This window comes from Vombatus ursinus, unplaced genomic scaffold (genome assembly GCF_900497805.2).
Source record: "Vombatus ursinus unplaced genomic scaffold, bare-nosed wombat genome assembly UNPS02006874.1, whole genome shotgun sequence".
NCBI lineage: Eukaryota > Metazoa > Chordata > Mammalia > Diprotodontia > Vombatidae > Vombatus > Vombatus ursinus.
The window spans coordinates 3,641,809-3,668,031 of record NW_020946652.1 but is presented as its reverse complement, the minus strand read 5'-3'; the positions used below and the strand labels follow the sequence as shown (position 1 = coordinate 3,668,031).

At 40.2% G+C, this 26,223-nt stretch overlaps 1 protein-coding gene across 3 annotated transcripts in view; it reads right to left on the bottom strand.

The window, feature by feature from the left end:
• Window positions 1-19,824: 19,824 nt before the first annotated feature.
• The window catches only part of OSTN (osteocrin), an 81,664-nt gene continuing 75,265 nt past the window's right edge, over window positions 19,825-26,223 (bottom strand). For all 3 annotated transcript variants that reach the window (XM_027848893.1, XM_027848892.1, XM_027848894.1), the window contains exons 4-5: window positions 23,842-23,938; window positions 19,825-20,018 (exon numbers count right to left, since the gene is read on the bottom strand). In XM_027848893.1, the coding sequence (XP_027704694.1) occupies window positions 23,854-23,938 (85 nt within the window). In that variant the 3' untranslated portion in view covers window positions 19,825-20,018; window positions 23,842-23,853. The remainder of the gene's footprint in view (window positions 20,019-23,841; window positions 23,939-26,223) is intronic.

Sequence of the window (26,223 nt, the reverse complement as noted above, 5' to 3'; positions counted from 1 at the left end):
ATGGGGTGGTGCTGATGGGGAAAAGGAAAATAGAGGGTGATTAATTAATTTAAAAAGGAGAAAAATCTTTTTTTTAACTACTGAAAAAGCTAAAGGAGCAGCTTCTGGAGGCAGGGACTGCCAACCTATCCTGTGCTTTGGCCTCCAGTCCTCACAACCAAACCTGTGGTCATGTCCCCTGCTCCCCCCATTCATGTCTTCAGCCTTTGCCTTCTCAGCCTGGAATTTAGAAGCCTGATAATTCTCCCCACTGATTGCACAGATGAAGAAAGTAAGACACAGACAGGGAAGGTGATTGGCCAAGGGCCCAGAGGTGGGAAGTATCTTTGAGCTCACGATCTCTGTCCACTCTAAGCCTTGCTCTTGCTTTCAATGAATAGCTTGCATGTTTAAGGAGTTAAACTGCATGGAGGGTTATAGACATTAGTACATTGGATTATGGCTGACTCAAGGTTGGGTGGGCATATCCAAAACAAATCTAGTTTTTTTTTTAATCTCTTTCCCCCTCATTTATTTATTTTTTATTTTTCTCAATTACATATAAATAAAAATGTTAACATTCATTTAAAAAAATTGAGTTCCATATTCATTCCCTCCCTTCTCACCTTCCCCCTTCTTAAGAAGGCAAGCGATTTTATAAAGACTATTAATGTACAATCATGTAAGAATCTCCATATTAGCCCTGTTGCAAAAAAATGCAGACAAAACAAAACAAAAACAATCAACCAAGAAAAAAAACCCTCAGGAATAATAAAGTAAAAAAAAAAATATGCTTCAATCTGCATTCAGACTCCATCAGTTCTTTCTCTGAAGGTGGATGGCATTTTTTGTGATAGGTCCCTCAGAATTGTCTTGGATCATAGCATTGCTGAGAATAGCTAAGTCATTCACAGCTGATCATCGTACCATATTGCTGTTATTATATGGAATGTTCTCCTGGTTATGCTTACTTCACTTTGTATCAGTTCATATAAGTCTTTCCAGGTTTTTTAAAACATCATTTCTTCTGGAACAATATTATCATATACCATAACATTTTTAGCCATTTCCCAATTGATGGGATCCCTTCAAATTCTAATTCTTCGCCACCACAAAAAGAGCTATACATAGTTCATTTCCCCTTTTCTTTGATCTCTTTGGGACACAGACCTGCCAGTGGTATTGCTGGATCAAAGAATATGCAGAGATTTCTAGCCCTTTGGGACAAATCTAGTTTTTAAAAGTGATTATACAATCTTGAAACATCACATTTGTACATTGGAAAATGAGAACTCCAAGGGGTCACTGAATTAGTTTAACTTTTGAGTCATTCGGTGTAATTAAAACAATGGAATTGGGCTTCTTGCCTAACTTGGCCATTGACAAATTGTCATTTGGAAAGGTGAGAAACCTATCAGAACTAGTTCTTTCTTAAAAACTGTGGGTATGGTTCTCTTCTCAGTGGGAATGAGTAGTTGTTTTTACTTTTTAAGGCAATTCTTGTGTCCAGGGTTTCAAAATAATATAATAATAGCCAGATTATTCTCTTTTTAAAAAAATTACATTTTTAATTCATTTTGTTTTTACACAGTTTCCTAATATGTGACTCCTTCATCTGAATTGTTAAGGAAAAGAAAGAAAAACAGGTCAGCAAAACTGATAAAAAAAATCCATATCTATAAATGTATTCACCACTTTGTACCCATAGTCTTCAGCTCTCTGTTAAGAAGACAATGCTGTGTTTCATCTTTTGTTCCCAGGAACAAAAATCGGTCGTGATAATTCAGATTTAAACTTACCATTAGTGTAGTTCATCCCCTTTTTTGTATTCATTATTTATCTTATTCTCTTGATTCTATTTTATTCACTCTGCACCAGGTTCATACAAATCTTCCCATATTTCTCTGACTTCATTCACTCTTTTTTTTTTTTTATGGCCCAATAATATTCCATCCACATAACAGTTTATTCAGCCATTCATCCATTGACATGCACCCAATTTTTTGTTTCCAGTTTTTTGCTATGACTGTTTTGGTGTATATTGAACTGTATCTTCCCTCCTTCTTTCCTTCTTCTTTCCTCCTTCTTTCTTTCCTTCCTTCCTTCCTTCCTTCCTTCCTTCCTTCCTTCCTTCCTTTCTTTCTTTTTCTTTCTTCCTTCCTTTCTTTCTTTCTTTCTTTCTTTCTTTCTTTCTTTCTTTCTTTCTTTCTTTCTTTCTTTCTTTCTTTCTTTCTTTCTTTCTTTCTTTCTTTCTTTCTTTCTTCCTTCCTTCCTTTCTTTCTTTCTTCCTTTCTTTCTTTCTCTTTCTCCTCCTCATTGGGGGAACATATGAGTGGGACAACAGTACTTTCTTATTTTACTTGTCAATAACAACCACATTTACTGAGCAGGTGTTCTATAAACAACCCCATGCTAGAATCTGTATATGATACCAAGATAAGCAATCCATTTTTTCTACCTCCAAGGAGCTAACAATCTCAGTGTCTCAGTGTTGGAGTATCAGTAGGTCAGGGGGCAACACGAACCAGTTGAGAGGTGGAGCTCAAAGCTACTTGAACTCAGAGATTCCTAATTATATAAAAATACTTTTTATATTATCCTTATCCTCACAAAGCAGTAGGTAAGATGTTTTGACTACATTTCTTGACTCTAGAGAATTTCATTGATCTTCTAACATTTCTATCTTCTTTGAATAGAATTTGGGAAATTATTCTCTAAGTATGAGGATGCATGTTAGATTGTTAGACCTTTTAATTCATCAATTATGTTTTTATATATATTTTTTTATTCCCAGATATATCCATCCTCCTTCCCTTGTAGCCCTTTCTGTTTTAACCAAGACTTATAAAAAAGTTACCCTACAAAATAAACCAACATCTCACTTGAGTAAGTATATATCCAAGTCCAATGCTTATATTCTCCCCAATCTCCTTCTGCCACCATAAACAATGAAAGAAAGAAGGTATATTTTCATGTCTCTTCTTTGAAATGCTATTGACTCTCACTTAGTTTTTTTTTATAACAAAGGACATTTACCCTTCTGACTTCTGAAATCACCGATCCTCCCTAAGTGACATATGCCCTCTGTTGACCTTGTGTCCATTGTCCTTGGGATATCCTGTCTCTTCATCTCAGTGACCTAATTTGTCCAGGTTCATGGGGTCATAGATGTAGTGAAGGAGGGGACACTTACTAGCCACTTCTGATCAAATGCTAACCAACACTGGAATAAGGGCAAAACCCAGAATGATGGGCGGAAGTTGAAAGGAGGTGAATTTGGGCTTAAAATCAGGGAAAAATCCTAAAATTTAAAGCTGTCCAAAGAGTAATGAACTATCTCAAGAGGCATTGGGTTCCTCTTCCTGGAAGTCTTCAAGAAGAGGTTGATCAAACACTGACTCAGATATTTAGAATTGGAAAGGAATGTAGAGGCCATGAAGTCTAACTCTTACACTTACTGTTGAGGAAAGTAAGGCCATGAGAGGTTAAAATTCATTTTCCCAGGGTTACAGAGCTAGTAAGTGTTAGAGCTTTGGTTCAAGACCAGATCTCCCTGCCACTAAACCCAGATACGTGTTCTCCATGATCCATTTGTCACTGAAAGGGGCTGTCAAGATTCTCATTCAGGCACTGAGATCTTTCTCAGGTACAGCTGAATAGGTCGCTCCCCTGCTCAAGAAACTCTAGTGGCTCCCAATTGCCTCCCATGTCAAAGACAAAATCCTCTGTTGGGTGTTCAAAGCCCTTCCCAACTTTGCCTCCTCCTACCTTTTCAGGCTTCTTGTATTTTGCTCCCTGCCGTGAACTCTTTGGTCACTGGTACTGGCCTCCTGGCTATTCCGTGAAGAAGGCACTCCAGCTGTCAGCTCCAGGCACTTTCTCTGGTTGCTTTACGTGCCTAGAATGCTCTCCCTCATCTCTTCTACCGGTTTCCCTGGCTTCCTTTAAGTCTTGATTAAAATCCCACTTTCTACAGGAAAACTTTTCTGACCTCTTTTAATTCTAATACTTTCCTGTCTCTTTATTATTTCCCACTCTATATATAACTTGTTTGTATGCATTTGTTTGCTTGACATCCCCCCTATTAGATTGTGAGCTCCTTGAGGGCAGGGACTCTGTCTTTTTTGAATCCTCAGCTTTTAGTATAGTACTTGGCACATAGTAGGCTCCTAATAAATGTTTATTGACTGACTGACTGACTACTGTTGGTTGGACCAAACGGTAACTGATGTCCATTTAATTCTAATATTCTGTTACCCTGTGATTCTATACCTGTAGGGCCACTGTAACCAGCCCTATGTGCCCTACATGGGGAACTGCTCACCACAGGTACTCAAGAAATGCTCAACTGACCAAAATCTCAGTGAGATGGTTATAGCACAGAAGGGGTGTGTGTGAGTGTGTGTGTGTGTGGGAGTGTATTTGTGTATATGTATATGTGTAGTGTGTATGTGTGTATGCATGTATATCTGTATATATGTGTGTGGTGTGATGTTTGTATGTTAGCATGTGCATGTGTATATGTGTGTGTGGTGTGTGCATGTATGTATGTGTATATGTGTGTGCATGTGTATGTGTGTGTGTGGTGTGTGTGTGGGGTGTGTGGTGTGTGTATGTGTGTGTGTAAGAGATTCAGACAAAGAGTGATACAGAGACAGTGACAGAGTGATAGAGATGGGGAGATACAATTTTGAAGTAGGAGATATGGTTAAAGAAGAAAGGGAACATTTAGATTTAGTATAGGTAAAATTTTCATTGCATTTATACCATGTATCATTCTTCAGAATGTTCACACCCACACACCAGTGTTGCATTCAGTCCCTGCCTCCTGTGGTCTGACAGCTGAGGAGAAGAATTTAAGTCTGTGTGATTAGAGAAACTGGTGTAAGGATGTCCAGATCTCCTGAAACCCAGCTAAGAGATTGGGTATAACCAATGAGGGTTCTCCAAAGCATTTGATGATTAAAATTCTGCTCATTCTGAAATTATTATTATTTTTTTAATATTGAAATGCCCCACACAATGTGGGGAATGGAAATTCTTTACTCCTAGGAGGCCTATGTGTGAATAGAAAGGCAATCATTTGCCTGGCAATCAGTCCTTTCCATACTGATGGGGGGCAGTGACCCCAGAATTTTTCTGGGGTGCATTTTCTTCTTTTGTGCACATAAACAATCCCAACTTTCCTATACCCTTGTTCATTGTAGGACTTAGACTCTCTGTGTTAGTTTCTTCTTCCGTGAAGTGAGTTGGTGATTTTAAAGTCCCTCCCTGCTCTGAAATTCCAAAGTTCTATGACTACATCCTGGGTGCGTGCTCCAGGCAAGCTTTTGCATGTAAATGTACGTTAGCCTGTTGAGATCTAGAAAATGCCAGTTATGTAACAGGTCAAGCGAGCTTTGTCAGCATTCCCAAAAAGACTGTTTTTTAGTTTCGCCTTCACCGTCATATCCTCTCACCCCTCCAGAACATAAAAAACAATACCCTGTTTGGATCACTCATATACACTTCATGTTTTTCTATCTGTTTCTGGGTTACAAGCTCCCTGAGGACAAAGACTAGATCATTTGGCCCTTTATCCACTGTGCCTAGAGCAGGGGCTGGCATATGATAGGTGCTTCAGCAGTGATTGCCCAGTTGAATAGAATTTAAAAGCAGCTTCCCCCCGATACCTTTCTACTAAGTTTCTGTCTTCATCACTTCTTCCTTTCTAGCAGCCTTTTGGAAAGTCTATTTTTTGCAGTTTTTCCTCTGATAATTAAAAAAAAAATCCGGTCATCCACAAAAAATTCACTCTTACCAACTGTGTCACATAAAGATTATAATGATTTCTGTGCTAATTCAACTGTAGCATCACTACAATCTTCTTTCTTCTTCCCATCCAAGTCGCTTAGGAAGGCTCCCTAAGAAAGTGAGACCTAGAAGTCATCCTTAGAAAAAAATGTTCCTTTGGAAACCATGGTGCTGCTGAAGTGACATTAGGGGTGAAAGATTGGGATGATACATATACATATATATACTTTTTTTTTTTCCTTGAAATGTTGTGTATCCATTTTAATTCCCTTGTAATTACTTTGCTGGGCTGGGTTATACTGTCAAACATTTTATCAGCTTGCTGAAATAAACTTTAAAGTATTCAGTCACGTGCTCTCCCCCTCCCCCCTCAAAAAAGAGCCATAAAGGCTCCTTTGTCTGGTCTCAACTTTGGGAGGGCACAGGTTGAAATCTGCCTTGTGTCTCAGATAGATAGTTCACATTGACACTACCACGTTCTCTAAAGTTTGCCAGAGATCTGCAAGAGCTGCCCTTTAGTGCTGAGGTATGGCCCACTGTGCTTTTGGTTGAGGGCATGGTGCCAGATATTTACAGGGAAGCCAAGCAGATCCTTGGCTAACTGTCAAATACTGAGCCCATTATGGAGAGGGGGGGTGAGTGGGAGGGGAGAAAGCCCAGATTCCTCTTGTTTTCTAAAAAGCAAACAAATGAGATAGGATTGTTCATAACTGACCTCTAGTTGTATTTTGTTTGTTTGTTTTGTTTGGTTTTATCTGTTTATTTTGTTTGGTTTGCTTTGTTTTGTTTTTGTTTTTGTTTTGTTTTCCCATGTAGAAGGAATACAAGCAAACAGCACAACTCCAAGCATTCTCCTTATGATGAATTTTAGGCTGTACCAGAATTCTCAGGATGAGTTGATCATTGACCCCAATTGGGTACACAAACCTGTTTGCAATGAAATTCATTGAAATAACACAAAACAACCTTTCCCAAAGTCTGGTAAAGGCATTCTACAGGTCATCCTCCAATTATTTTTAGAATTCTCCAAACCAAATTAATATTGTTTTTAAAAGAAAGAATTTGGGGGCAGCTAGGTGGCACAGTGGATAGAGCACCGACCCTGAAGTCAGGAAGACCTGAGTTCAAATCCAGCCTCAGACCAAACACTTGACACATACTAGCTGTGTGACCTTGGGCAAGTCACTTAAACCCGATTGCCTCACCAAAAATAAATAAATGAAATAAAAGAAAGAATTTGAATTTGGCAGGCATGGTTGGGTTGAGAGCAGGTAAAGGAGTGAAGGAAGGAAGGAGCATTGTTAAAAATGGTGCTAGCAAGCATTGCCTGCCTGATATCAGGGAAGCAGACAAGAAGTTTTAAGTCTGAAAAATGACCAAGCTAGGAGTCACCAGAGGAAGGCAGGAAGTACTGGGAAGAGTGTCTTCCTCAGCCATTTTGCTATGCAGTTCATTTTGCAGTTACTAAATAAGGTTTAATCTGTTCAATGCCTATAGGGTGCAATTTTGATTACAAAGACTGTTGGTTTAATTTTATTTTCAGTAGAGTAATTCTCCGTTGACTTGGAAAAATAATATGTGCAGAAAATAGGAAAGAACTCTTAGGAAAAGTATTAAAAGTTGTTCTATTAGGGAATGTTTTTCTCCACGGGCAATTAAGGAAAACTTTGCGTTGATAATGAGATAGTAAGAGGAAATGATAAGTCTCAGAAAACGATAAATTCAATTCAATAAACTTGTAGTAGTTACTTAATGACAAAAAACAAAGCTTGCCCATAAAGGTGTCAGGAGAAACAAGAGGTACACAAAAGATGTTCCAAGGTGAAGAGGGATTGCTGATCTCCCAGATTATGCAGTCAAGGTTCAAACTGATATTGGCCAACTAGAAAATTGAAGCTGAAGTAAAGATTATGTTTAGTCATAATAAATGTAAAGTCATACATTTAGGTTCAGAAAGTCAGTTTTACAAGCACAACATAGGAGAGTTGGCAAACCAGCTATTGGGCTGAAAAACAAAACAAAGAACGACCCCAAGATCATTGTGTGCCATCAGAGTGAGATCTAGCAGCCAGGAAAACCATTGTAATCCACAGTTTTTTGAAAATAATAACGTAGAACAGTGATACCCAAATGAAATATAAATGAGTCACTAAAGTATATACATTATGATCCCCACAAGTGACATAATGATTTAGTCTTAAAATGTAATATTATCTATGTTTTCTAGTGTTCTATTTGTATTATTATATTATCATCATTTATTCTGTTAACTATTTCCCAATTTCATTCCAATCTGGTTCAGGTTGCACTCAGGAGTAGAAACAAGCTACCAAGAAACCTGACTTTCTTTGATGTTTAGTGCTGACAGGAATGAATGCTGAGTAAAGATTCATAATTTGCTGGCAGAGACAGACATTAAAGGTAGGGATTGAGAACCATGTCTCAAAGTTATGGCCGTGGTAAAGAAGAGATCACTTCTGACATCAAGAGTTCTTTGCTTTCTGCCTTCAGATTCCTAGGGGCTGAGGGGAGCCATTTTGCCCTATCCCACTCATTTTTTGATAGTTTTGTCATTGTCACTAAAATGATCAGAAAAACAAAAGTTATCAATTAAAGATTTTATAGAAGTTAATATAAAATTTCCAATCCTACATCAGATAGTTTGCTGAGACCAGGGATTTGGAGGGATAGAATCAGAGAATCAGTTAATAGGATGGGGTTAATCCTACACTGAGGACATCTCTCTGGTTGGATGCTACTGTCATGGACTTACACTGCATGGCCTACAAAAGGTTTGAATGTTCACTTGCAAAGGACAGACCTACTAATGAGTGTACATGAGCCATGAGAACAGAAACACGAGTTTCCCTAAGAGATTGGAGCCCAGCCGACTGTGACAGACCTCAATGAAGCAGATATGGTAGTCAGACACCAAAGGATATCCATCAGAGACTACACAGTGCCTGGTAGAGAGGTGAGATACAACACCCAGTGATGATTCCTTGTCCAGCAGTAACATCTTACCCAACAGACAGCTTCAGAGAGCAGTGCACTGGAATCACCAGAGGGCGTTGGTGACACTCTGGAGCACTGCAGCGTGTTTGTGTGCCCTAATCACACATGTCCTTAGAGCTGCTCCTTCACATATGTTCCCTGATCATATGCTACGCCCTGGTGACACGTTGTTCCTACACGTATGCATGTGATTAGCGTTCCTTCCCCTCCCTTGGTGTTTTCCATTTTATTAGCCACGAGGGCTACAATATTGTCTATTGGACAATTAAATAAGCCCTGTGTAAATTGTTCTATATGCACAATTCACCCCTTAGTGGAGATGGGAGGTCCACAGGTGTTACACATTGCATGTATTTGTAAACTTTTTCAATGTATTGAAAAAAAATCAGTTGTGTTCATTTTTTTTCCTCTCTAAAAATACCTTTTGTCATATGGGAGGGCTCTCTGGGAGGGGGAGGGATGGGATACTTGGAATATCTATGATAATGGAAGAAACAGAAGACATAAATAAAAACTTACTTTAAAAAATGTTCAATACGGCCAAGTTTAAAACCCTGGACAGGGAATTTGAGGACTGGAATAAATTGATGTTCAAGGCCTTAAGACATGATTTGTGGGTACGTTGAAATGATCAAAGTAAATAACACATCCGTCCATCCTCCCTTGCTGCTCCATTTTCTTCGAGCTCCAAGATTTTGAGCCTTCTGCCTCCTTTAAAAATGACCTGCTTTTGCACTCCAGAGACACCTAATTGCAGACTTCCATTCCGTTGATTTTACTGGGAACCAGAATAGTAGACATTTATCTTAAAAAGACAATCCAATAAGCACCTTGGAAAGCATCTGATGTTGCCATTCACCTGGCAAAGGCTTCACAAGCAGTGCTCCACAGAGGAAGCCACCTTCCAGATGCCAATTACCCTCGTTTTTCCTAAGGAGACAGGGAACAGTTGATGTGGCTGGCATTTACTCCCATGTCCTGCTTGCTCCAATTAACCAAGCAAGGAAACTATATGATTAAAGGAATTAATATTCCAAAACTTTTCTCTTTCATCTGTTAAATTCATGACCATTTTCCTCAGTATAAGAGATTCATTTTAAGTAAAAAAAAAAAATAGAAAGGAAGGGCACAACCCCCACACAAAGAGATGCCTAGCACCATATCTGGAAAAATTCCCACAGAGAACGAGCCAGAGGTATTTGTTTTTCTGCCGTATATATATATCTTCCTTGTCTTAACTAACTTTCTCCAAATTAATATTAGTACTGCCTGTTGACATATGTGTATGTCACCGTGCTTAAGAGCTAGTTATCTCCTATCCATAAGTCTGGCAAGTTATATGTTCTATGCTCTTCTCATTTTCTTGTAAGATGTCTCTTTATATCTAGGTCATGTCTCCATTTTGACCTTATCTTGGTAAATGTCATGAGATATTGATCCATGACCAGTTTCTGCTATACTGCTTTCTAGTTTTCCCTACAATTTTTTTTAACCAAACAATGAATTCTTATTCCAAAATCTTGAACCTTTACACTTGTCAAAGGCAAAGTTATTATGTTTATTTGCTGCTGCAAATTGTATAGCCACTCTGTTCCATTGATCTATCTTTCTATCTCTTAGCCAGGACCAAATAGTTTTGCCCTTTACTCCAGCTAAGTAATGTAAGTACAAATACTGCTTCTCTCTCTCTCTCTCTCTGTCTTCCAGCTCTCACTTTTCTTTTTTTCTCACTCTCTTTTGTCTCTGTTCCTTTCTATCTTTCTGCCTCTATCTCTGTTTATGTCTCTCTGTCTGTCTCTGTCTCTCTGTCTTTCTGACAGACACACAGACACAAACACAGACAGATACACACACACACACACACACACACACACACACCCCTTCTAAAGAATCGCAGATAAATCTTGCCTTCCATTAAAGATAGTTTAGGCTTCAGAAGGAGGAGGAAATGACAAAATAATCCTTAATTCTGCAAAACTATCCTAGCCCAATGGACTAGAGAAAATACTTGTAAACCTCTTTTGCTTAGAAGGGTACCTTACTAAAAATAATAAGATACACAGATTCTCCGCTTAATACTGTACCCATGAACTCTTGTATTCTCTACTCTCTATGTGCCTATTTGCTATATTACCTGTCTAAGAGGGGTTAACAGTGTTTGGGGTTGTGGTTAGATAAAGGATGAGTTCAGGGTGTACCCCAAGAATGTTGGGGTACCACCTGAAATCATGAGGAATAGATGTGAAGGTCCTATTGTCTTGAAATAATTCATTTGGATAGTCTCCAAGTTAAAGAAAGGCATTTATTGGAGTGATGCATACAATCAGACGCGCTCCCTGTGAGGCAGAGTCCCAGTGGGCTACACTCCACGTGGGAGGGAGAGCAGAGGCCGCAGGCCCCACTCCCTAAGGGAGCAGAATGGCCCTGTTTCCTGTAGAAGGCAAAGGCAATTGTCCAGATTAAAGATCTGGTTTAAATACAATTTTATGAAATGGGGGAAGGGACAAGAAAATGGGAAGAGCAGGCATGGCTCCAAAATGTCTGGGCTATCAAGTAGTCTGGAGGTACCTTTATCATACAGAGATGCAAAGAGAACAGGGAAGGGGAGGGGGAGAGTCCTTCCGGAACTAAGGGTGCTTCGTGAAAGCACACAGGTAAGTCCATGGTGGGGGCTTCAATGCATCGTCTTCTGGGATCACTTTTCTGGCTGGTCACATCCTGCGTCCTGCTTTCTTCATCTGCCTCGAGCACTCCTTTCTATCTCATCATATGTGTACCGAATCTGGCTGTTTTGATTATATTATAATATATTCATATTATGAAACCTACTGACTCATTGTCACTTTGTTTACTGTGTCACATATTTTGTTTTATAGATTTGTAAGTGCTGTTGAGATAGTGCATGTAATAAATTCGATGAGTCGTTTAGGTCTATAGGCATTGAAACCCCTGTCTAGTGATTCTCTGTATTGTATTTTTGTATTGTGTTGTTCATCTCCATTTTCTGGCGATACTTGAATGGTATTACATGGGATGCTGGGCCAATCATCTCAGTTCTACTAAGAGTTTATGTATTTTTTGATATTTTTTTAATATTATTCCTGATTTTAGTTATATCTCAGACAATGTTGCAAGGGCCTGCAAAACCTCAGACCCAAGATACTCTGTCATAGGGGATTGAGAACTGGAAAGTGGTTTGATATTTGTAACTCAGAAGGACATGCGTGTCCTCTCAGCCCTGACATTGACTTGGACTGGCAAGGTCTTGAAAGCAGAAGGAGGTACTGAGACTTTTAAAAGAGACACACACAGCCTGCAAGAGAACAGAAGAGCAAAGAATGGTGACTGTAAGGGCTGTGCAAAGTGGCAGCCTCCAGGGAGAGATTCCCCTTTCCTTTCCAATGTGACCAACTGAGCTGGAACAAATCTGAGAGACAGGAGCAAGAATTTCAAAGGAAAAAAAAGGAGAAGCTGAAAAGGCTAGAAGTTGAGCTACAGTGCAGCAATCTCAGGAGAGAGTACTCTGACTGAAGCTGCCAGTTCTACTCACTTCTCCAAGGTCTGAGGCAAATTCCGTGAAAAGATGTTCTCTCCTCAACCTTGTCTCTCCAAGCCCCCCTAGCAACAGACACTGTCATGTTGTTGTTATTACTATTCAGTCCTTTTAGTCATGTCCCACGCTCTGTGACCCCATTGGGGATTTTGTTGACAAAGATACTGGAGTGGTTTGCCATTTCCTTCATTTTACAGATGAGGAACTGAAACAAAGAGGGCTGTGACTTGCCCAGGGTCACACAGCTAAAAAGTGTCTGAGGCCAGATTTGAACTCAGGAAGATGAGTCTTTAAGACTTTGGGTCCTTCCCTCTGTCCACTATGCCAACTAGCTGCCTCGTTTCTTTCTCTGATCTTTCTACTCTGCTCATGTCTTTCAACTAAACATTTCCTGTGTCCTAATTTTGCCTCAAATATAGACAGGTCAGATCAAGTATAGATAAATATAGCTGGAGAGATAAAAAAAAATTAAATTAGATCAGAAAATCAAACCGCTGTCTCAATGGGATTATTTCAAACTTGGGACTCTGAGCTATTGTTCTTGTACTAATTACTTTTTATCTGCTATAAACTCTCTAAGACAGGCAGCTAGGTGACACAATGGATAGAGTGCCTTACCTGGAGTCAGGAAGACCTGAGTTCAAATTTAGCCTCAGACACTTACCACCTGTGTGATCCTGGGGAAGTTGTTTAACCTTGTTTGCCTCTGTTTCTTCATCTGTAAAATGGGGATAATAGTAGCAACTTTCTCTTAGGGTTATTGTGAGGATCAAATGAGATAATAATTTTAAAGCACTCAGCACCAGTGCCTGGCACTGTGTAAGCACTATATAGATGTTAGTTATGATGATGGTGATGATGATGATGGTGATAATGATGATGATGATGGTGATGATGATGATGATGATGATAAGAGAAAAACATACCACATGAATGTGAAGGGTATTATATTGAACCTGGGCTAAAAAATGAGGCAGGTGTTGTCACAGGCTATGGCTAATTAAATCTGCAGCCTCCCGGTTGAGAATGGAAGAAGGCCAAGGTGGAGACCAGTAAGAAAGAGCTTGGGAAGCCTTAGCTGAATCTCAGTCCCCATTCCCAAAGAGAGGAGGGAACTGAAAGAACCAAATACCTTTCACTGCTGCCACTCGGCGGTTTTGCATCTGTATCATTTCAGTTAGGAAATCATTCGTATTAGCATAAGAAAGCATACACACAACTATGTTCACAAAGGGCTTTTTAAAATTGTCAGAGATGTGAACCAGGACGAGCTTCACAGCTAAGAGCATTTCTGTGAAGAAAACAGTAGCCCCAAGGTGGGAGCTTCTGAACCATCTTTATGAAATGAAAAACTCTCCCCTCCTGATGTGACCTACGACATTACAGAAATAAACCAGCTTCACATGATTCTATGATCTATACTACACGTGGCTCGGATATTCCAAAGTCAAGTTTACTTTTCACTTCCTAGTAATTCATAGCTTTTGTGGGATTAGACCTGGGTCTTGGAGAAGACATTCATATCTTGGCAGGGAGAAAATTCCATACGTTGCCCTGTCTATGGGTTCACAACTTCTGTAAAGAAGGAGAGATCTCTTCTCCTTAGGCATGTGTGGTTAATGATGAATGAAAGACCATTTAGATACTTTATCAAAACCAGAGGATAATGCAGGGTATAAGTCAGGGACTCAGCTGGGTCAGAGGAAAGCACTCAGGGGAGTCAACTGTCTCCTGTTTTCATACCTTCAGCATGAGATCGAGGATGAGTCAAATACATCCTGAAGTATCTTTCTAATAAATACCACTTTGGATTTATACATTTTGTGCATGGGCCATCTTTCACTTTCTTGCGTGGTTGCTGCTGATTTACCACAAAGTCAACCACTTAGAATCTGTTTGCTATTGAAATATGGGGAATACTGGTGGAAGAATTTGTCTCCCTTTCCGTTCCCAACACATAAAACAGTGTGCCTCATTGCACAAGGTCTTCCCTATTGGGGAGTGAACTGCAGTGGTGATGGCTCTTCTTATCACTTATTTGCTGTATTTAAATGACTTTTACTTACTTAGGAAGAGTGAGCACATCAATGGCATCCTGGGAGTTATGCTTTTAAGTGAATATTGACTCACAGGGGGCCAGAAATTGAAGTATCTTTCTCTGATTTGTATGTGCATGTGTATGTATGAAGGTGTAAGCATCTCTGTACGAATGTGTGTGGATTTATGAAGGTGAAGTCTTATTTCTACACTTAAATATCTCCAAGTTGAAAGTCATCATCCTATGCCCTAACTCCATCCAAGCAGCCAATGGGGCATTTTTTGGATTCTGTTGACTGTATGCGGTAATAGGCATAATCAGATCTGCCCTTGAATACTCAGAGGGGACCTAGACTCAAAAGAGATGGTCCTGAGGTAATAACTCTGCCTCTGCACCCATAACCAGCTGACCCCATAAGTCAATGCTTTGATGGTCAGGTACTAATTCATGCCTCTCCCACAACTACAGCTGTAGTTCAAAAAAGAAAGATTATCAGCCCTACTGTCAGAGATTTAAGCCAATATGGTACAATAATTTCATGCAGCTCCCAGATGGTTTTCCTCTTTGCTTCTCATTTTCATCAATCACCTGAAAAAACACATTTTAAAAATTTCAAGGCTTCAGCTCAATTGGAAGATCAGATTGGCCATTGTTTCAATTTTATCTCATCTTTTAAAAAATGCGTATTTTCTGTATGTTTTACAATGTGCGTAATATTGCTGAGTAGTACAAGTATTTTAGTTTGTAAGTAAATATGCCCAAAATAGGCTGTGGGCTTGATGTTTTTTAACTGAGAGTCATGAGTATTAAACAAAATTTGCAGATCACTGATACAGAGGACTGATGTGATGCTTTTGGGGAAAACTTACTTGGCCAAAGCTAATACATATCGTAGTGCATGGATGGACAATAATCATCAGACATTATTATGCCTGAAAGTTTTATGTACACAAATTATAGACTTCCCTCTGTCAAATTTTGTCAATAACAATTTTAACTCATTGAGCGTAAGTACCTACTATGTTCTTGGGCCACAAAGAAAGGCAAAAAAACCAAAAGCCCCTGGCCTCAAGGAGCTAGAAATGTAGGTAAGGAGACCAACTAGTATTTAATAACAAAATGACGATAGCATGAAGTGGGGATAGTCTTGGAGGGAAGGCGTTAAGATTAAGGGGGACTGGGAAAGTTGTCATGTACCAGGTGGGACTTTAGTTGAGATTGAGAGGAAGACAGGGATATCAGGATGTGGAGATGAGGTGGAGAGAATCTAGGCATGAAGGAGGGCCAAGGAAGATGGCTGGAGTCAGAAGATAGAGTGTCTTGTGTGAGGAACAGAGAGCAGGGAGGCATTACTGCATTGCAGGGTAGGGTTAAGTAAGGTGTAACAAGTCAATAGGATTGGATTGGATATGGGGGATGCCAGTGTGGAGTCAAGAATAACACCGTGGTTGTGAGTCTGAGTCTCTGGAACTATGGTGGTACCCAGCAATGAGCAATAACAGTAAAAAGGACGTTTAGTAGAAGGGAAGGTCTAGCGGTCAAAATAATGAGTTCAGTTTTGGATATACTGAGTTCAAGATGGCTATGGGACATTCAGTTTGAGATGTCCAATCGGCAGTTGAAGATGGAATTCTGGAAGTTAGAAGAGAGGTTAGGGCTATATAAGCATATCTGAAAATCATCAGCATAGAGATAATAATTCAATCATGAGAACACAGAGGAAAAAAATATGATACTGGAGGAAGAGAAGAGGGCCCAGAACAGAGACTTGGGAAAGCCCCATTGTTGGCAAGCATGATTTGGATGAAGATCCAGCTAAGGAGACTGAGAAGGAGCAGTCAAATATGGAGAAGGAGAAACAGGACAGAAGTGTCACAAGCCTAGAGTGTTGAGAAGACAGTGATAGACAGTGCCAAAGGCTGCAGAGAGGTCAAGAAAGATGGGAACTGATAAAAAGCCATTAGGTTTGGCGGGGAAGAAACCACCGGTAATTCTGGGGAGATGAGTTCCAGTTGAGTGATGAGGTCAGGAGTCAAACTTTGGGGAGTTAAGAAGAGAGCAGAAGGAGAGGAAATGGAAACACCTATTGGAAAAGTCGTTCATAAGGAGTTTAACTACAAAAGGAAGAAGAGATATGAGATGATAGTTATTGGGCATGGATGAATCAAGCAAAGGTTTTTGAGTTTGTGGGAGACATGGACCATATCTGTAATGGGGTGGAACGTGCACCAGTTGTTACTTCCTGTAAGTAAACATGATCCTTTATGAAGAGTTGTAAGGTTCCCAGAAATACCAAGTGTGTAAGTTCCATGAGCATGGTCTTCAACAACCCTAGGTCCTCTGAAAGAAAGAAAGAAAAGGAGTAGAGTTTCATGGTAAAATAATTAGAATGTAATACACACACACACACACACACACACACACACACACACACACACACACATATATATACACTTTTGAGTATTACCCTGTAGAAGGAAGGTTATTCTAACAGAGGCATGAAGGACGGGTTGGTTCAGAAGCAGGAAAACCTATTCAGAAGTTACTGCAATAATCTATTCAGATGCCAATGAGGTCCAAGACAAAGGGGGAGGGAGGAGAAACCAAAGGCAAGATATGTTACCCCATTTCCCCATCTCTTCCTTCCTCAATCATCAATATCAGAGATACATGCGACTGTCATCTGCAGAAAACCAGAAACTTCACTGTTTTTTCCCTATGGTTTGTTTGTTTGTTTTTAAGTCACAAGCTCCTAAAATGAGAGAACCTTATGATCTCTTCTCTGAGCACTTATAAGATTGTACATACCATATTTTGGCCATTGCTTACGTTTGATCTTATGCAACATATTCTATTTTATATGAAAACTATATGATTTCGTAGGGCAGGGGCCATGTCTCTTATCTTTTTGTTTGTACATTCCACTAGGCCTAGTGTTCCACAGTAAACACTTAGTAAATATCTGGAGATTAAAAAAAATATCAATTATATAATCAATTTGTTTTACATCCCACAAAGACTTGACTTTAAGGAGTTTTTATAGTGAACTAGATTTATTTCCATTTCTCCTGACAGAGGGTGATCATGGGCTCAGCTCCTGAGATGACAAATACCCAGCCCAGAGAGGAGAGGAAAACTCCAGGTGATATGAATATGAAGTCTAGCGATGATTAGGTCTTAGAGAATTCCTCTAAGCTATGGGAAGCTGGTAAATAGCTCCAAACACCAAACACCAAAGCCAGGTTATGACATCTCAGGAGGAGAGGGAATAGCATTACTCTGTCTGGTATAAAGTTTCTAATTGGAACCCTCCTTAAAAAAAAAAATCTACTGACCTCAAGAAGCTTACGTTCTACAATAAAGTGTATATATAGATTGCGTTATTTTTTGCCAACACAAACACAAACTTAGGGTAATGCAGGATTTCCAACCCACCCCATCTATCACTGACAGTTTTCCAATGAAAGTAATGAGACATATAATTTTTGGTGTGCAGTTATACTTCGGAGCTGCCATCACCACAGCATCCTCTGTGAAGAGGAATTATGGGGGGTGGGGGTGGAGAAAGGCCTGTACTTGTCATTAGATAGCCAGCATTTCAGTCTTCAACCCTCATTTTGCCTCAGTTTTCCTGTAAGTAAAATGGGGACAGTAACACTGAGCCTTTACCTCATAGGACTGTTGTAAGGACAGTACTTTATTAATGGTATGTGTGTGTGTGTGTGTGTGTGTGTGTGTGTGTGTGTGTGTGTGTTTACATTTGAGCCTTTAATTTTCTTTTAAAAGCCATTGACCATGAAAGATGTGGCCTTGTCCATTGTCCTGAAGTACTAAGAACACTACAGTCTCCAAGTGGATCTTTTCTTTTCCCTCTGTTGTTCCTTTCCTAAACTCACCAAGTGTTTTGTCATTATTCTAACCTGGTATCTCTAGAATCTAGCCTAGTCAGATCCAATTGAATGCAGTCTACCCTAACTTAGTCCAATGTAATCTCATATGATGCAGTGAGATGGTTTGGGTAAAGTGCTTCGCAAACTTTAAAAGACTGTATAGATGTTGATCATTATTTCCATCCAATTCAGTCTGATATAGTCCAGTAACAATTCAGTTCAATCTAATATAGTCCAATTCAGGTCAATATGACCCAATAAATCCAATCCAATCCAATATCTCTCAGTCCAATCTAATCTAATCAAATTCAATCCAATATAGCAAGCACTTATTAAGACCCTGTTATGTGGCCAAGAAAAGTGCTAGACACTGATAAAGGGCACATGGAAAACAATCCTTGGCCTAAAGGATCATGCACAGGCAATTAAGTAACACAGGACCCTGGGCCTGGAGTCAGGAGGACTTGAGTTCAAATCTGGGTTTAGACACATCCTAGCTCTGTGACCCTGGTGAGTCCCTTTACTTCTCTTTGACTCAGTTTCTTTATCTACAAAATGGGGATAATAATAGCACTTACCTCCCAGGTTCGTTGTAAGAATCAAATGAGTTAGTAATTATATAGTGCTTTGCAAACCTTAAAATGCTGTAGAAATGCTGGTTGTTGTTGACGATGCTGGTGTTGTTATATAAGGGACTAGATCTATTTGAGGTTTCGAGTAACATTTTTTTGGTGTTTTCCTGTCTCAGTCTTTCTTATGGTTATTACATTGTATGTGCTTTGTGCTTTCTTTCATCTTTGGCCTACAGATCATTTCTCTTTTACTATGAGCTTTATGACCTCTTTCCCTGGCCACTGCTTCTCCTGTCCAAAAGGAGCCATATTAAGGTAAACCAAACTGGCAGTTATTTTCCCAATTCAGCATAAAACCACATACAACACTCGGCAGACTTTTAGACCTATGAATGGTAGAACTGGCATTATTTTACTTATGTGTTCAAGGAAAGCCATTAAAAGGGACAAGAGCCTGGTCAAGCAGCAGCCAGCTGTTTGGAGCCCATTCACTCAGGAACAAGTGGCTTTGCCCTTTGAAGTCCTGAGGGTATCACCACACTCCTAGTAGGGAGTGGAAACCAGACCTTTCTGATGCTTATTTTCTAATAGTTGCAGCCTTCTGGATCTAGGACTAAGCTGGGGATGGTTGAGGAAGCTGGAAGCTGATGAGATTGGCACCACCATATAGTAATGATCCAGCAAATCTCACACTCCCAAGTAGATGAACAGGTAATTATTCACAGCAAAGCAAAGAAAAAAAAGTGAAGATTACGCTAAAGAAACATAGCTATAATTTTCTTGTTTCTTTACCTATACAAACAAAAAATGAAAACTTTGCAACTTAATTTACCAGGGCACATCTGCCCTGAGAAGATTCCTTGAGCCAAAGTGATCCCTCCTAATACTCCTGGAAGCCCACACCTTCTGTAGGACTTCTGGATGACACTTAAAAACATACAGATTCTCCTAAAACAAGAGGCTTTGGAGACAGGTTGCAGAGCTTGGAAAATTTGTCTTTAATGTTTAAAATGAAAAGTGCCATGCACTGAAATGAGACATGTTTGGGGGAGTGACAGGGTTCTGATCTGATGCAGGGAATGGGGAGGGCTTGAGGTTGCTGGGGGGTTATTCATTAGGACAAGACAAAAGTCTTCTCTGTTGGGGTTTCTGTCACATGTCATCCCAGGAAGCAGCATCTGCAGACAGAAAAAAAATAAGTTGTAAAAATAACCAAAATACAAAATAAAAGAAACAAACCCCAGTGAAAATCTGAAGCCCAGAAGCTCTGTCAGGAAGATGAGGTGGGAGATCTCAGAGTCTTGCAAAATCTTCCAGCCATGAAGCTTCACCCAAGGCCTGCCATATCTCCAGGCTCTGCTTTATTTCCTGAGGCAATAACAAAGCATAGTTCTATGATGCTCCTGGAGCCACATTTCAGCCTAATTTCTCATCTCATCCCCAGAGAGGAAAACATGGTGTAGTAAAGAATCAGCCAGGAAGGTCTGGGTTCAAGTCCTACTTCTGACACATATTGCCTGTGTGATTCCGGGCAAATCACTTAGCTGGTCAGTGGCCCAGGCAATTTACTAGGCCTAGAGAGAGCAGAAAATATCCTAATGTGCAGATAGATTGAATGGGGTTCAAAAGCCATCTAACTCAAGAACCCCAACCTTAGCCCTGTGATGTTAGGAGCTCACGGGGGTGCTCCTCCCCAAGTCATGCTCAAAGAATGAGATTCTAGTTGTCAATGGAAATCATAAAAAATGTGACAATTTTGCATAGCCCTAACCTCAAGCCAAGCGCAACTCCAGTGGTCAGGGCTAAGTTTCACTTCCAGTTGTCAGGTGTAAAGTGAAACCCAGAGCCATTCACATCAAACTTCACAGAAGGGAGACAAGATGTTTGTAAAGTCAGTTACTATATTTGTCTGCCTTAGAAATGTGAAAGAAGGAAGGGTGATCACCCAGCCCTGCCAGATTAGAATAAAGAAGGCAGGGGAAAGAATGTTAGACTCACAGTGAAGAGGTCTGGTACCTATGTGAATATGGATAAGTCACCTCTCCTCTGGGCCTCAATTTTCTCACCTTTATAATAGGGGTAATAAAGCTTATACTACATACCTCACAGGACTACTATCTGGATGAAATAAGACAGTCCATGGAAAATGCATTGTAAACTTAAATATACTTAAGAAACACAAGGTAAAATAAGGGGGGGAGTCAACCCAGGAATTGTTGACCTATGAATCTTGGAAATCACATGAGCGATGGTAGGCAGACCATATCCTATTAACTTACAAGAGGCTGAGCTAGAAGTACCTTACACAAATTAATTATTGGTGATAAAAAAGGAGAAAAAGTATAATCTATAAAACTCTGTGTGAGTAGTTTGAAAACATTCATTTTGAAACATTTCTTTTTTTTTAAATCACATAACTTTGAGGTTTTATTGGCATGGTTATGATACGATAATTTGGATAAGAAGTGGCAATGGCCAGATTTCCATGTTTGTGGTGGTCTGGAAAAGCAACTTGAATTTAGTGAATATTCAAAGCTTTATCAACAATTGGAATTTCTGGGGTTTATGAAACTGGGTCAGAAATCTGATGGAAAAATGGCTTTTGTGGCCTGTAGAATCACAGGATTGTAGATTTTGTGCTGAAAGAGGCCTCAGAAGTCATGTGGTCCAACTCTTCGTTTTCTTCATGAGAAAACAGAGGCCCTGGCCATTGACTCACTTTTCCAGTGTCACATTGGAAATTAGCTTCAGAAACAGATTTGAACCAAGGCCTCTCACTCCAGGATCAATCAGTCCTGTGCCTCTAATTGTGTGACTGGATTCTGAAAGGTCAGTGTGTGTGAATATAGCCTTTTAATGTCGGGATGCAGAAATAATCATTGAAAACACTAATTCCTTTGGGCCACCTCCCTTTACACTGTTTCAGATTCAAACCTAATCAAAGACGTAAGGGGTGGCCAGTGAGCTCTAGGAAGTGACTTGGATTTTTGTAACAATTGGTTTGCTCCTCATGCAACAATTTTTTTTAATCATAAAAAAAACAGTAAAACTAACCCCAGCTCATCAACATAATGTAAATGTAGTTTGTGTATCTCAGCATGTGATTTGATAATAATGTTGCTTAAGTGGTAGGGAATCATATCCTGGGTGTGGTCAATGAGGCATTCAATGACTACAATGATATGTAGGTCTACAGATGATCAGGGAAGCTGTATATGTGCGTCTGAATGTGTGTTTGTGTGTGTGTGTGTGTGTGTGTGTGAATTTGGGTGTGTGTGCATGTTTAGGTGTTTAGGTATAGGAATATATTTTTGAGTCTATATGTATGTGACTTAGTGTATATGAATGCTTCTGTGTGTGAGTATATAATGATATACGTGTGTGTGTGTGTGTGCGTGTGAATGGGGGATGTAGTGGTGGTAGGTTTTGGCAGAAGCGCTGATCTCTTCAGGCCTTGGTTGATGATGATTGTGGTGGACAGGAGGATAAAAAGGAGAACAGGTAGAGAACATTTTGCTCCCAAACACGTGCCTCTTAGGAGTTGATCAAGGCCTGAGACCATGTAAAGGGAGGGATTCACTCTCAGGGATGATAAGACCTTATTACCTGGGAGTAAAGAGATGCTGATGACATACCTAGATTTGTGCTACCTGTTTCCCTGAGGAATGTTGGCAGGGGAGAAATCAGTAACACATGCAAGCATAATGCACCAGAACCCAAAGAGGTCTGGGGGTTGTAGCTCCCTTCCTTTGAGGGAAGCAAGATGGAGAATGTCCAAAGAAAATGCTTCTTGGAGAAGAGTGGGGTGGGAACCCTGCCTCTTAGACTCACCTACATAAAACTTTCATATTATTTCTATCAGAAATATTTCTGATTTTTTGATATTTCAAAATACCTTTGTCAAGTAACTGTCCCATGAGTAGCACTGTGCTAAATGCTATGGTCCCAACACCAAACCAGACCAAACAGTGCATGCTCTCAAGGAATCTTAATTCTATAATGCTGTTGAACTGTGCCTTCCTTGCCCACAAAGATACTGATGCCTACTACATGTCTATCTTCAAAAAGAGAAGGCTAGTTGGCTATAAAGAATCAAATGGAGTAAAAAAAAAAAAAAGGTGGGGTGTGTGCGATTTGGCCCCAGAGAAAAGAAAGAGGTGCAATGAGATAAAGCTGCAGAGAGGCTGATTGAGGCCAGAGGTTAGAAGAGCTTCTGACCAGCATACTATTTGCTGTTTTTCTTCTGTTGAGTTTTATTTCCTCTTCCTGGTGGTTCCTCCTATTGGTTCTAATTCTTACTTACAACATGACTAATGTGAAAATATGTTTAATAAGAATGTATATGTATAGCCTATATCAGATTGCATGCCATCTTGGGGAGGGAGGGGAAGAAAAATTTAAAACTCAGGAGCTTATGGAAACGATTGTTGAGAAATCAAAATAAATTAATTAAAAAAATTTAAAAAAAAGAAGCGTTCCTGACCAAGGAGAGCTTGCTGTTCCCTGGAGCAATGGACTGCCTCTGCTCCCTCTAACAGTAATGGCTTCCCGGTCACTGAAGTTCATCGAGAGCTGCTTGGATGAAGTCTTGTTTGCTCTTGAGTCACAAAGTTTTTCAGAGGCATGAGTTGGGTCACATGCACCTGGGGTCCTTTCCAGCTTTGAAATTCTCTTATTCTGTGATTTGGTAATTATTACGGATCAAGTGATAGGGTCATTTAAGATTTTTTTTATGTGTTTACCAGTACCAGTACATGAAAATATTTACTGATTGGTTTTACATCAATTTTTAGATTTAAAAAATTAAATATCAACATTATTATTTAGAACTGGCACCATTTATTATTCTATTAGAATGAGTCTGAAATTAAAAAAAATCATGTATGTCAGAAAAATAAGTGTCCAACAGGAGAGCAAAGGTGCCTAGTTAACACAGTGTGTCTGTTCTGAATTGCTTCTACGGGGATCATTATCATCATCCTTTAAACAAACTGTACTTACCCATGGATTCTACTAGCCCCTGGTGTTTGCAAGACGGTTACTCCCAATACGATCAATGGGGACTCCAAATCGCCTTTTTGGAAGCTCCACTGTTTTTCTGGAAGACACAGAAGTCAGGAAGGGTGAGTGTAGAAGGGAAATGCACAGAGCTACCCAGTGAAATCCAAGGGTCCTAGATTGCATGCTGGAAGGGCCCTCAGAGGCTATCTAGTGTGACTCTTTCCTTGAGGGATAGCAGGCACTGAGGTCCCGAAGGGTTAAATGACTTGCTTGAGATTATACAGGTGACCCCAGAGTAGGACTTGCACCTGTGTATTTCATCCTATTTGCTTGGACACCTTCATTTCTCCAATGACTTAGCCTGTGGTCCAATGATGTCTGAATGGACATGCACGCAGACAGACAAACACAACACCTGACTTCACTATGTATTGAACTAGAGGATGGTGCTGCATCCCCTGGGGAGGTGGCCTCAGAGTTAGGAAGCCCTGGAATCGCATCCTGCCTCTGGGCACATGCTGCTTGTGTGAGGCAGGCCACGTCATTGAACCTCTGTGTCCCAGCTAACTCTCTGGGACTTTAAGGTGCAGAGCTGGTGGCGTTTCACAGGGAGAGGGGGTTTCCCCACCGGTGCTCCAGTCCCAACAAAATCACAGGCACAAACCTGACATAAACTAAAATAATTGAAAGACTGCCATGACAAATACAGATTACAAACAAGTGCTTTGAAAAGACCCTCCCAGAGATAGGGGGGAACTGAGGCACGACAGCCCTTTCAATGAATGAAGGCATCTGGGAAAAGGGGCTCTGAAGGCCAACTTGCTGTGGTTCTTGTTGCCACGGGCTGTGGCTGCTCAGAAGTCAAAAGGTTCTGCCTGTTTTCATCTGGGCATTTTCCTAGAATGAAACATTTTTGGAAAGTTTCCGGTTCCTTTGCCCTGGACTTCTTCCTCTTTTCCCCTCCTCTCCTATCCTGCCGTCGCCCCCACCCATGGACATTTGAAAAAACAGCATCTGAAACAACAGCCAGTCAGACTTCAGGCTGGGACACTAACCCAAGCTTCGGGCACGAGGCAAGCTTCACGCTGGCTGTGAGTCCCTCTTGTGACAGACTAGTGGTATGACAAGCCTGAAACAACTAAGGCTCAGCCTTCAAATGGTTCTCAAAGGGCCACAAGGAAAACTGAGAATAATCACCAGGAACATCAAGAAGAAAATGTATCTGACTCTGGCGTTGATTCAATCCTGCCTACTAGCAGTCTTCCTCCCAAAGGTGCCCTTCCCTGGCCATTGCCCAGTAGGATGGATTGACTTGTCTCTTAGCCATGGCATTCATTTCACTGTTAGAGCTTCTAGGAATTCTGTTGCCCAATCACAGTATCTCATCATAGGAAAGGACCTTAGAGGACAGTTAGTCCATACTGAACCTCAAACAAAATTCCCTAGATAACAAAAAAGCGGGTCCAGACTCTGTTTGAAGACTCCAGAGACAAGGCATCAATGGCCTCCCAAAGCAGGCCCTCCCACTTTCAGCCAGTTTAGGGTTTATCCTGGCAGGAGGCCTAAATTGACTTTTTTTGCCTCTTCTCTTCCCCGTTCACCCCATTGCTTCTGGTACTGTTCTTGGGGTCCAAGCAGAACAAGGCCAATTAATCTGCTACATGGCAGGTACACCTTGTTTTATTGTACTTGGCAGATTTTTTGTTTGTTTGTTTGTTTGCTTGTTTTTACAGATTGAAGGTTTGTGGCAACCCTGCATAGATCAAGTCTTTTGGTGCCATTTTTTCCAACAGCCTGTACTCACATTGTGTCTCTGCGTCACATTTTGGTAATTCTCACAATATTTTATTATTATTATATTTGTTATGGTGATCTGTGATCTGTACTCTTTGATATTACTATTGTAAATTGTTTTTTTTTTTGGATGCCATAAACTATACCCATATAAGATGGTGAAATTCATCAATAAATGTAGTGTGTTCTGACTGCTCCACCAACCATCTCCTCAGGCCTCCCTATTCCCTGAGACACAACAATATTGAAATAAAGCCAATCAATAATCTTCCAATGGTTTCTAAATGTTCAAGTGAGAGGAAGACTTAATCTATGGGGCAAACTTCATTGCTATCGTAAGAAACGCACAGTCGCTGCAGCCTTCAGTAACCACCACCCTGATCAGTCAGTGGCCATCAGAATGGAGCCAAGACCCTCCCCGGGCAAAATGAGTACAACTCACTGAATGCTCAGAGGATAGTTAGCATTCTTTTTAGAAAGAACATATTTTTTAAATTAAAGGACGTACATTGGTTTTTTAGACACAATACTATTGCACCTTTAATAGACTACAGTATAGTATGAACATAACTTTTATATTCACTAGGA